The following is a 13522-nucleotide window of genomic DNA, read 5'->3' on the forward strand; positions in this document are numbered from 1 at the left end:
CCAGCCGAATCTGCCAAGTGTATTGTTTGAGCGGGGGCGTGGGGTGGCGGTGGCGGGGGAACAGAGAGGATTAACATGGCTAACACTCCAGTCATAAAGAATTGATGGTTTGCCAGTATCCATGGCAGCGGCATTAAACAGAACACCACAGATGATGTTACCTGGTTTGTGTGTGACAAAAGGCACACATTGTCTAATGCAAGTTACTGTTATTTGCTTAACTCGGCCTGGTTTTAAACATGCCCTGCGTGTGAGAGGTATTTGATGACACACACGTATACCGCTCTTAAACCCAGGCACCATGGTTACTGACACGCTAGCACCTGCCCAGCATGTTACTCAATTATTTCTGCCTGCCTTTAATACAAGAATATTTGATTAAGTGGCACAAAACAGAACATTCATTAAATTTGAAATCATAAATCAATTAGGGCTTAAAACAAGAGGAAAGAGCACAAGATGTTTGAAAAATAGGAACAAAAGAAAAAATGACAACAGAGACACTTGGAAAAATGAATTTAATACAGCAGTAATTGTGCATTTAGTTTGGCTCACAGGGGTGTTTGTGTATTATTGGCCAACAGAAAATGAGAATTTATTTATGTAAATTCCTAATTGAATAAAGCATGTCAGTGTAATAAAAGAGCTCCACAGGTTTAGTGCACAGAAGTCTTGACTCGCTCAGTGTGACACCCCTGTAATATCTAATATTCCTCCTACCTGCACTTTCTCTTTCGCCATATTGTGAGATTAAAAAGCTCAAAATATTGCTCTTTCTGTGATCTAATCATAATAACCCCTGTTGCATTGACAATGTTTGAGGTCTGGGGAAAGCAGCTTCTCCTTGGAACAGCAATATTTCAACTTACAAGCATTGGCGTTTTTCTATATTTTGCCAGGTTGTAAATATAACCAAGTCAACAGCCACTTTCACTGTATCCGCGAAGGCTGCCTGTTCTCCTTCCTGCTCAAGCACCAGATGACCTCACACGCGCGCAAACACATGAGGCGGATGCTGGGGAAGAACTTTGATCGTGTCCCATCCCAGGTACTAAATCAGCATGTGACAAAAGATGGGTGTCATTCTCAAAAGGTTAATAACCCAAAAGTCTGTCAGGTACAAGTAGGTGACAATTGTCACAAGGCATTCACTGCATTTCCTTTTTCTGCAGGGTTTTACTTAATATAATTGATGCATTTAGTTTAGTTTAGTTTTTTTTAAAATCCATTTGGCTATACAGTGATCCCTAACTACTTCGCACTTCAAACTTCGCGTCCTCAGTCCATCGCAGATGTTTTTTTTCCAATTGAAAAATAAATAAATTATGACAGATGAGCCGTCCCGAGCCGATCACGGAGCCTCACTCTCCGTCCTGCTGGTCTCTGTTAGTCAGGAAGTGCACTGGAGTTGCTTATTAAAGTTAACGATGATTGAGATTGTTTGATCTTGCCACCGGTGCTTGGAAGCTGAATCTTCAAAGTGCCGCATGTGTCAATCATTTGTTTAACTTGTTAAACAGTTACTATGGAAACTTATTGTGTGTAAGTAAGCAGCTTGAGCGGATTCGAGTGAACTCACTCAATGAAGCGTTTAATAAAGGCAAGCATTTTTCTACTTTATTCTTGTTTAAAAATAATTCGGTGGGACGTCACAATAACATGTTTGAAACTTATAATAATTACATTTAAAGTGCTTAAAAAACATTTATATATGGCGGAAAACACTCAGGTGACTTGAAGTTCCGCTCTGAGACCCCCAATTTAGCCTTCTTTCAGAATTGTCCGATATGCATGTGTGATACATCATTGGAAAGCTTAAATTCTCAATTTTCTGGGGGAAGAAAACTTTTGAACAGGAAGGCTTTTTTTTTTTTTTTTTTTAATGTTTTTTAAACAGCAAAAGAGTTGAGAGCACGCGAGAACAGAATTATAAACGCCATGACTTCAACAAGATATTATCGCGTACTTACCTTGTTTCGATCCAAAAACTCCATGTAGCATGTATCACTGAGTGTCAAGACACAGCTGTGAATGGCCACAGCTGGATTTTTGGGGGATTTTATGGGTGAAACTTGGTCATATAACAAGGGTCGCGATGCAGAAATTTTGATTGATTATTTATCATCTAAAATATTGGGGGAAATGCAACAGTAACAAAAAAATACAATTAAGCGATAGTTATGAGGTAGATATCCATGACTTTTTTACAGACGCCAATTTTTGTGAAGTAATTAGTTTAAAAGTTTAAACTATGCGAGTGAATAATTGTTTAAAGTCTCTTTTTTTTTTAAACTTATTATTAGAAATTAATTAATGATTCTAAGTTAAAAATGACAGACATTTCGAATAATAAATACGATTACTTATCTTCTTTTTATGGCTAGGATGAAACAAAAGCAGTTGCGCGACGTCTGTAAACAGTTTTCAGGGTAAAACGAACAAATTAAAAATAGTTCAGGGGCTTATTGCGCCATGAATTTGCTATGGCAGCATATAGACATATTGTTCTATCAAACACAACAGTTCTTTTGGCTTAAAATACAGCAGTTTATTTAAAAGAGGGGTGCAAGAGCAGAAACTACTTTTTCAGCCTTGTCTGTGTTTTCCGCCATAAATGAGTGTCAATACACAGCTGTGAATAGCCACAGCTAGATTTTTGGGGGATTTTATGGGTGACACATGGTACTATAACAAGGGTCATGATGCAGAAATCACAAACATCAAGGAGTGGTCGAGATTTTCTTTTTCCTATTTTTACCCTTTTAAACATTTTTTTTTCCCAAATTTTCTTTGTTTGGATTCATTATTTATAATCTAACATATCGGAGAAAATGCAACAAAACGTAACAAAAATGTAACAACAACAACAAAAAAATACAATTAAGCAATAGTTATGAGGTATACTGTATATCTGTGACTTTTTTACAGACGCCATTTTTTTCAGTGTGACGTAATTTGTTTAAAAGTTTGAAATATGCGAGTGAATAATTTTTTTATTTTTTTTTTAACGAAATATAAGACATCAATTAATGATTCTAAGCTAAAAATGACAGACATTTTGAATAATAATTGTGATTAATTACCTTCGTTTTATGGTTGGGTTGAAACAAAAGTGGTTGCGCAACGTCTGTAAACGGGGGTTTTCAGGGTAAAACGGACAAATTAAAAATAAATTGGGGGCTTCATGCGCAATGAATCTGCTATGGCAGCATATAGACATATTGCTCTATCAAACACAACAGTTGTTTTGGCTCAAAATACAGCAGTTTATTTTAAAGAGGAGTGCAAGAGCAGAAACTGCTTTTTCAGTCTTGTCTGTGTTTTCCGTCATATACATATACACATAAAAAATTTTTAAAATTATACTTTGGGGAAAAAAGTGAAAAAACATGTTTTATATGTATCTCTTTACAATGCTAAATCTAGTAAATTAACACATTGAACACACACACACAAATAAAATAAATTTCACTTTAACTGCAAAAAGTGAGGCATCACTGTATACAAACTACCACACTTGTGTTCTCCTGCAGGACACACAAGCAAGTCTATTTCTAAATGGCTGAAGAGAGGAAAAAATGCATTTGGATTGGCCCAATCAAGTTCAGACTTGAATCCGATTGAAATGACATTAAAAGGTGGTACATACTCAAAAACTTTCCAATGTTGCTCAGTTAGAACAAGGCTGCAAGGGAGTGTTGTGCAAAACACCTCCAGAGATGTGAAATACTCATTGTCCGTCAGAGAAAATGCTTAATTTTATTTGTTCTTACTGAGGGTGGCTGAACCAGTTACTAGGTCAAAAGGCCAATTACAATTTCACACAGGGATTTGATTAGATTTGATTAATATTTTTTATCCTTCGTAAATAAATCACTATTTAAACACTTTACATGGACTCTCTGTGGGATATTTAACCATCTTAAAACAATTTTTTTTACACATGATTACAATCATTAGCAAATTCAAACTTTAATAAATGTTTCAGGTTTCGCATTTGCTGAAAAATCAGAAAGAGGCAAATCCTTTTAAATGGCACTTTAGATGGAAAAGTCATGTATTTTTTGCATCATTACAGGTTATCCCACTGAGCCAGAGGGGTGATGAGATGCATCATGGCTCTAGCATGGTGTCGGGTGCTATGGCTGCTCACCCCGATATCTACTCCTCCGCCACTGTGGACGAGGCTGACGATTACGTAGACTACATGGGAGGAGGGGGCAGCCCGCTTGGCATCTCTTCCGAATCCTCCAATCAAGACCGTAGCTGCACTAGCACCCCCGTGGGCAATGATGGCTCCCCAGGAGGTGAGTTCTTCACAGAAGTACGCATGAGAAGGCCTCTGTGAGTCGTATAGGTGGAAATCTCGCAAAGTCATCCATTACTCCTCATCACGGAATCATGTATGTCTTCATTTATAAGTAAAGACGTATGAAATATGAGCTGCATGATACATTATTTTTTCAAAGTTGAGAAATAAATCTGCTTCAATATGCTTGAACATTCTTCTATTTTTTTTTTTTTTTTTTTTACATAACTATTCATTTTTCATGGACACCGCACGTGTATTACTTTAAGTAATATTTGAACATTTTATATCAGGTGAATCGTGTTTAAGGATGGAGAGGTTATTGGCAATAACATTCTGTATTTTGATGCATGTCAGTATTGGCCTTTAAACAAAAAAAATATCCAACAGACATTAAGAGATTAATTTAAAACTGAGTTGTAGTAGCTGCACCTATATAGTTAACTTTATAGTTAAGACATGCCGTTGACCCCAGGGACTCCCCACACTAATTGTTTTGTCAGAACTCAAAACATAGATAAGCTAAAGAAATCATTCCTCTACATTAAAATTTTCGACAGCTTTGGGAAGCTTTATTTACTCTGGAAAATATTAAGAAGCTAGTTATTTGTTTTCACTTTAATTTTCTTTTAACTTTAAGATGTGCTGCTGAGCCTGGGAGCGCCCTGCAGTTTAGCAGAAAGCAAGAAAGAAAGAAAGACAAATTGTAGCAAATCAGTTTGATAACATATGTATAAAGTCAATTAAAGAAAGGCTTTCTTAACAAGTAAAGAAAAAAAAGAAAGAAATTTATTTCTAGTCTTTAATTATGTTTATTTAAAGAAAATGTACGTATATCTGCTTGTAATTGCACATTTCCTGATGTGGTGCCACCTTTGTCATTGTTGTTTTTCTGGCTGGTGCTTACTTGTCTTGAATGGGCCTCATTTTATATCATTCTCTTATCTTTATCTTCCCTTTTTACCTCCCACCCCTGTGTATGTGTGTGTCTGTGCGTGCGTGCGTGTTTGTGGCCCAAACCCTTCCCTTCTGCCCACCCTTCACCCTCTTTGGTCAACCTGTCTCTCCAGGACAAGGCTGCCCCACCACTACCACCTCTGCTCCCACCACCCCTGCTGACACTAGTCAAACCGCTCCTCCTTCCTCACCTCCTCCTGCTCCTCTTCCACCTCCGCCACTTCCACCTCCTCCTTCAGTTCCTCAAGCTGGCCTCCCGGCCCAGGCTACATCACTGTCTCCCGCTCTCCTCCGACCACCTCTGCCCTCGCTCCCATACCTCCTCTCTCCATCCTGTCTGTCATACTCTCTGCTCAGCGCCTCTCTGGGAGCCACTCTGAGTGTTGTCATGCCAACCAACACACCAGCTTACAGCCCCATCATTGCCACTCCGTCGCCAGTTAAAAATGACGTCCCAATAGTACAGGACGCTGCAGGTACTTATTCCCGAAGCAAACCAACACTGCAGCTGTCACTCTATGTTTTGAGCCCTGTGCAACATTTTTATTGACTCAGACAGGAAAGTGGGATATTAGCGTGCATTAAGAGCCAAAGTAAAAAGAGAAATAAAAACACTTTATTTCCATTACGCGTGAATAAATTACATGTATTAAAAAGCTTTTGGCATATCTGTCAATTAAATCTACAATAAGCGCAAGTGGAAGAATATATAGAAATATTACTGATTCTACCTTTCTGGGAAAACTTTCTTAAATGTAATGGCATATGCTCCACTACATTAGAATAACTTGAGAGTCTTGAAGAACTGGAGACGCAACACGCAGCCCTGATCGGCTCAATTTGTGACTACTCACAGTCGCAATACTTTGTTCAGAAAGTGCATGTGTGCATTCTCATGGAGTTGTTGCTGTATTTCTTGTACTCTCAGGCGCACCGGACGGAAAGAAAGAAAAAAAGAAAAAAGGCAAAATTGGACTTTTAAGCCGCAGGTGTTAACGTTGTAATTTACCAAATAAATAATAAAAACATCTAACAAAGGAAGATTTGATTGATCAAAAATTTATTTAAAAACAAAAGTAACTTCATCAATAATGAAAATCCACACTACCTTGTCTTTACAGCCTGATAAGCTCTTCTAACGGCTGTCATCGGTAGCGTAGCAACTTCGTCGTAGCACACGGTTGATATCTGTTCTTTTTAAATCTGTTAAACCAATGTACTGTATTGGCCCGAATATAAGACAGTGTTTTTTGCATTGAAATAAGATTGAAAAGAGGGGGTCGTTTTATATTCGCGGTCTAGACGTTATACCCATTCACGAGGCTAGATGACGCCAGATATAATTGAAGCGATGTTCTGTTATGACAGATCTCAGCCACTCTCCCCATTCACGACGCTAGATGGCGCCAGATATCTTTGAAGCGATGTTCTGTCATGACAGATCTCAGCTACTAGTTTAACCAGTTTTCATTATTTTATTGCAATGTTTTTTCCATATTCAGATTTGACTACAGTTACAGTTAGACTTCACTTTGATGGTTAATGCAATTATTGCAATTTTGTTGTTTTATCACAATAGATTGGTTTTAGGGCTGTCAAACGATTAAATTTTTTAATCAAGTTAATTACAGCTTAAAAATTATCGCAATTCAAACCATATATAAAATATGCCATATTTTTCTGTAAATTATTGTTGGAATGGAAAGATAAGACACAAGAGGGATATATACATTCAACATACGGTACATAAGTACTGTATTAGTTTATTATAACAATAAATCAACAAGATGGCATAACATTATTAACATTCTCTTAAAGCGATCCATGGATAGAAAGACTTGTAGTTCTTAAAAGATAAATGTGAGTACAAGTTATATAAATTTTATGTTAAACCCCTCTTAATGTTTTCGTTTTATTAAAATGTGTAAAAATTTTCAATCAAAAAAATAAACTAATACTGTAGCTCACCATTGTTGATGTCAATAATTACACCATGCTCACTCATGGTGCTGAAAGCTTTAAAATCAGTTGGACCCAAGCGCCAGCAAAGGGCGCCAAACACCAAAAATCAAGTAACAAGCGGACATTACATTCTGCTGTCATTTTAATCTGTTCGAGTGGGGCATGTGCGTTAATTGCGTCAAATATTTTAACGTGATTCATTTAAAAAATTAATTACCGCCCGTTAACGCGATAATTTTGACAGCCCTAATTAGTTTATTTACATTTCAAAAACCAGAAGCCATTCATTTACGAATGTGATTGCACTTTAGTTTACATATTTAAATGTTCAGATATTAAGATTTGAATGAGGCAAAATAACATGCTTTTTCTCTCAAATATATTGTTATAATCATTTGTTTCAGATGCAGTGTAATTATTTTCTGTATAAAAATTAATTTGGTGTTCAAAAAGTCTCTTTTCAAACTTGAGTCTTGAAAAAGAGGGGAACGAAAATCCACTCTACCTTTTTTTATAGCCTTATAAACTCTTCAAACGACTTTCGTCGGTAGCATAGCAACTTCGTAAAATCTGTAAAACCCATGTAATGCCACCAAGGAGCAGACAGTACCTTCTTTGACAATAAAATCCCCAATATACCCGATGACACCAATTAGCGGCATGTCAGCATGCCACTATCCTCAGTAAATAATGTTTTGTTAATAACGGAACACTCACGTTACAAGTTTGAAAATTCTGAGTGCACCCAATGTAGCGTCGTCACTGTGATAATGTGATTTGCGCTAAGCAAACTTGAAGGTCGCCAGCCCGTAAAAATATTGCCACTTTGTTATTAAAGTCAAAAGAGTCAAAGGGAAAGAAACATGTAGTTGCTCATAGTCCAAAAAAATTGAGTAAATCAGCAATAGTGCACTCAACTTAGTAGATTCTATACTTAATCTTCCATTAACAAGCCAGTTACTTTAATCACGCCTCAAGTTTTATCGAGGCACACTTTTTCCCCATCTTGCAGAATGGGGATCACATCATTAGCGATGACCACAGGGTGTTGCAGAAGGTGGGTGCCCCCACATAAAATAACACGCAGATGAGAGGGCCGGTTAAGACCCACAGCTCCGTCTCTGTTTGGAGGCAGGAGACACCCTGTAAAAGTGTCATGTTCCAAAATCAATCTATCACTCTCCTCCCTCTTTGGATCATTATGGGAATTAGGCATAAGAATTTGTGGCTCCCTGTGCTTACTCAGCTGTGAACCACTTCTGGCTGAGTAAGGTGGGACATTAGTGTTTCAACCAGGAAGAATTCACAATGTGATTATGTAGTTTGTGGCTTTTGCTTTGAGAAGCAACTGATTATTCTTTAATGTGCATCCTCTCTTTATTTTCCTCCAGGAAACACCATCTCCATCCCCACGGCCGCCGGAGCCAAGAAGCGCTTCTGGATCATCGAGGACATGTCCCCGTTCGGCAAGCGCCGCAAGACAGCCTCCTCACGTAAGATGCTGGATGAGGGGATGATGCTGGAGGGCTTCCGCCGCTACGACCTGTACGAGAACTGTAAAGACTCAGGCTGCCAGTTCTCCCTGAAGGTGACCCACTACCACTGCACCCGCGAGAACTGTGGCTATAAGTTCTGCGGCCGCACCCACATGTACAAGCACGCCCAGCACCACGACCGTGTGGACAACCTGGTTCTCGACGACTTCAAGAGGTTCAAGTCCACACTAAGCTGCAACTTCCTGGACTGTCAGTTCTCTGGCAATAGTACCCACTTCCACTGCCTGCGCTGCGGCTTCCGTTGCACCGACAGCACGAAGGTGACAGCACACCGCAAGCACCACGGCAAGCAGGACGTGATCAGCGCCGCCGGCTTCTGTCAGTTCAGCTCAAGTGTGGACTGCGAGGTTCCCGACTGCAAATACAAGCTCAAATGCTCCCACTTCCACTGCACCTTTCCTGAATGTAAGCACACGGTGGTGGGGATGTCCCAGATGGACTCCCACAAGCGCAAGCACGAGAAGCAGGAGCGGGGCGAGCTGCCGTCCGTGTCGCCCAAACAGGACGCCGTGCCTCACCTGGCCTCCTCCGCGGGCCCTCAGGCCTCCATGGCTCTGAACGCATCCCGTGGACTGACCCGCCCCAGCGGCAACAGCAGCACCCCCTCCATGACCTACTCGACCGGCGTCGGCTTAGAGTACCACCACCCGTACCCGCCGTCCTCTATCAGCCTGGATGGCTCCCTCAACCTGGGCACAGACACCAGCAGCTCTCTTTTCTTCCTCAAGAACGCCACTGGGCTAGGTCTCAACGACTCGCTGGACCTGAGCAAGAAGATTCACCAGGAGGCGGTGCGACGCACACCCGGTCACAACACGTCGCTGGGCATGCTGGCAGCTCATGACGACACCACTGGAACATCCGGGGAGGCCGAAGATGATCTGTCGCCTGAGGAGGAGGCACGGGCTGAGGATGAAGACGAAGAAGAGGAGGATGACGATGACGACGACGATGTGGAGGAGGAGCTCAACACTGACTCAAATGACGATTCGGTGGCAGAGCCAGAAGAGGAGAAGGACAACGGGGAGAGTTACGATGCTTCCGTTAACACTGACACTTCCCAACTGGAAAAACAAGATGGTGACCCGTGAAGGAAAAGACTGCGGAAGCGACCCGATGTACGATGAACAAACGATAACGAAAGAGATCGCATTCATCATGTTTAGAGGTTGTCACATGACAACAAAAACACAACAGCAGCGGGTAGATCAGAAGGAATAATAACGGCCGAAAAATGATTTATGATGATGTTTACAAGATGACCAACATTATTAATTCAATTATGCATTAAAAATTATGAACGAAGACACACGGAATCTAGCCCCGGTTTACGCGCGGGAGCAGAAATGTAAAGCATTTTACTACACATCAGTCTTTTTGTGTGCGTGCATGTTTGACTTTAATTTATTCTTATTCTTATTTTTCACGTTTTTGTGTGGGGAAAAAAAAACATCAAATGTCTCTCTCTATATATATAGACGTGTCCGATGATAGAAAAGGAACATTGTGGGCCCACGTCACATGAACTGCGGGGCCAAGCACACGTTTAAAAAAAAAAAAAAAAGAAAGAAAAAAAAAAAGGGAAGTGAATCACTAAGGAGGAACCGGATGTGTTCAAGCGTTTAGATTTTTTTTTCTGTATTACGTATAAATATTATTATCACAACAGAATACCGAGAGAGAGGGGTCACACTTCTCTCACTCTCTCTAAGACGTTGGACTTCTTCAGAGGAGGCGAGGGAGCGACCCGTCTGGTTGGTCCAGGAGGCAGCTGAGCTCAGCCTCGCCCATGCTGACATTCTGCTTGAAAAGGCACCAAATGAGCAGCCTGTGTAATTTAACCCCCCCAACCCTAACCCATCCTCCTACCCACTCATGATCAACCACCATCTTTGGTGGAGGAAATCTACTCTGTGTGTGGATAGTGCACTTTTATACTAGCTGACCATGACGCAAATACAATGGCGGTGGATGACTCATGTTTATTTTTGTTACCATTTACATTACGGTGTTGTTTTGTTGCTGTCAGTGAGAAGCATATCAAACTATAAAGGTGAATTCATGGAGCTGTATGATGGCAGGGGGAAGGGGGGGCCAAGAGTTGATTAGATGTAGTATGTTAGAGGAAGGGAGGGAGGGGAGCGCATCAGGTAGTCTATTTAATGTTGGAAAAATGTACAGACCGAAAACTGCCTCAAATGGCGTACTATTTCCTTGCTTTTTTTTTTTTCCTCCCCCGTTCACTGTCGTGGCTGTAACGGCCGAGCTCCGATTTGTAATGCTCTTTATTTAATATTTATGTGAACTTCCAAAAATGAGAATTTTTAGGGTGTTGTTGCACTTTTTAGTTTCATTTTAACCATCTGGGGATTACAAAAAAATAATTATATATATGATATATAACTTTTTACAGGGAATTTGCTTTAAAAGATTGTTGTTTTAGTTCACTTTGCTTTAATGCACAAATAGATGTTCGTGTGACAAAAATGTTTTGTGATTTTATTTAACAAAAAAAAAAACAAGCTGTTTTGGTTTTTTGCTTTTTTTGATGGGAAACTTTGTTAACAAGAAAATGAGCATGCCAGATAAATGGCATGCTTGCAAGAAACACTAATACGGACTGTGATTTTATGTTTTAAACTTCATGGCGATGCTCTTATTGTAGTGCTAAATTATGAATCTGTCACTCTGGTTTATACTGAGCAAATGTGTACGACTGAGGAGCAGACACACTGGTTATAAATGATCTCCTGAGCTTGGCATTGGAAATAAATATCCATTATATAGGGCATAATGATGTGCGTAGATGATTTTCCTCCAGATATTGTTTTGAGAAGAAAAAAAGAGGTTGTACAGTATTTCCCTCTGTAAAAAAATGAACAAAATGCTCTTTGAGGAAGTTTTAAAAAAAGAAAACCATAAGAAGGAAAAAAGTCAATAATAAAAAGAATACCAATAACATCATAGTTTTCGTGTGTGTGTGTGTGTGTGTGTGTGCGTGACATTTCTAAATTATGAAATGTTCAGAATTATTCCCAAACAGAACATCAGCTGCTTCCACTATTAAGCATTTTTACAATGTCAAAGCTCAAACTCACTGATTAGAATGTGTCTGCTTCATTTAATGTGTTTAATTAATTTGTCATTTCTGTGTGTGCGTTGTTTTGTTTCCCTCATTCATTGAATTTTTGTTTTTTTAGTTTCTATTTGTAGTTTGCTGTGGGCATGGCTCGTTCACAGACTGTCTCCCGGGACTCTCTCGCAAAGCAAGAGATCTTCCTAGATTTGTTTTTGCATATTTTTTGTTGTTGTTTGTTTTTCCTTTTGTTGACAACTGTAGGAGCTGGGAGACAATAATCACTTGAATTTAGTTTCTACGTGTGTATGTGTGTGGCTGTAAAATTGCAGAATTTGTAAAAAGTTGGAAATAAAGAAAATATAATTATAATGACAATATATAGTACATGTGGTGCTTGAGCTGGTCGGGGGCCTCGGGATGCTGGATGAAAGCAGGGCCAAAGGTTAAAGCGGACCACTTGCTGCCTTTTTTGTAATGTCACTGACACAACTGGTGTGTGGGTGAGACTGTAAGAACACACACTAAGGTTCCCAGCTGCTCACAGCTTCGATTCATATTTCATGACCTTGTGCCCTGCTTTGTTCTGCGATAAATCCATCTGGGACATTTTTGTCTGTCTCATAGTCTCAGGAAGAAGAAGCAAATATTATACACATTGCCTTAGTTGTAATATTGCCTTAGTTGGAAGGATCTTCAATGCTTTTGTCTTGGGATCAACCATAGTTTATCCTCGATGTGAGAAGAGGACCTTCCAATTTTGTCCCAATTGCAAAATAATTGCTTCCATTCAGAATGATTTCATTTGAATTTCAGATCATTTATCCCGTGTTAGGTGTTGTTTTTGACTGTCATTAAAGTGAAAAGACAACTGTAGCCAAAAACTTCCTCGGTTTACGACAGATATGTAAGTCACAATGTGTCCAAGCTTGCACTACAGTTAATATGTATAAAAGAAAACGTCACACCTTTGACAGTTTAAAACTGACATTACATTGTCATTGTCATGGACAAGTGTAAGTCAAGTAGATCAAAACTATTCACCCTTTAAAGACTCCTGACAAGGAGGTGCTTGCAAAAGTTTTTTTTTTTTTTTTTTGTCTTATTCGTGCCAGATCAAGGGTTTTTAGGCAAAGAGAAAAAAATGTCATTTCCCAAGTCCATCTGCTGCTTGCCATGAAAAGTTATGTAATTGATAGGCGGCAGAGTGGAGTATGAGGTTACTGTGCCTGCCTCAAAGGAAAAAGAATTTATGTGTGAATCTAAGCTCAGAACTCTGCATTTTTCATTGCCGTTAATGGTTGTTTGTCTCAGTTGTCTGTGTATCCTGCTATTCATCAGTGACCAGACCAGCATGTACCTTGCCTCTGGCGTGTCACCTGGGATGGGCTGCCTCTATGGTTAACATTATACTTGTTCTCTTTGCCATGCTATTTATACTGTATGTAACAACATTTTAAAAACAAGAACACTAAAAGATGATCCAAAGCCTACCGGACTTTTTTTTTAGATGAGCTAAAGTCTGAAAATGCTATTGTGTCACCTGACATTTGCTAGAATTCTCAATTGTGCCTCTGATAGCGTTCTGTATTAAATTGAGGACTATTCCGAAGATTCAAAGGCATCCCAGCAAATATAGAGTCTGTTTTTCGGTGGGACAAG

The 13522-nt window shown here is 39.6% G+C and overlaps 1 protein-coding gene across 3 annotated transcripts in view; it reads left to right on the forward strand.

Annotated features, from left to right (window-relative positions):
• casz1 (castor zinc finger 1) overlaps positions 1-12240 on the forward strand; it is a 101335-nt gene extending 89095 nt beyond the window's left edge. For 2 of the 3 annotated variants that reach the window (XM_057856733.1, XM_057856727.1), the window contains exons 16-19: positions 900-1048; positions 4079-4307; positions 5380-5742; positions 8620-12240. In XM_057856733.1, the coding sequence (XP_057712716.1) occupies positions 900-1048; positions 4079-4307; positions 5380-5742; positions 8620-9875 (1997 nt within the window). In that variant the 3' untranslated portion in view covers positions 9876-12240. The remainder of the gene's footprint in view (positions 1-899; positions 1049-4078; positions 4308-5379; positions 5743-8619) is intronic. The other variant, XM_057856742.1, reaches the window with a different exon arrangement.
• Positions 12241-13522: the final 1282 nt, after the last annotated feature.

The sequence above is a fragment of the Corythoichthys intestinalis genome, chromosome 2, assembly GCF_030265065.1.
Source record: "Corythoichthys intestinalis isolate RoL2023-P3 chromosome 2, ASM3026506v1, whole genome shotgun sequence".
NCBI classification, from domain to species: domain Eukaryota; kingdom Metazoa; phylum Chordata; class Actinopteri; order Syngnathiformes; family Syngnathidae; genus Corythoichthys; species Corythoichthys intestinalis.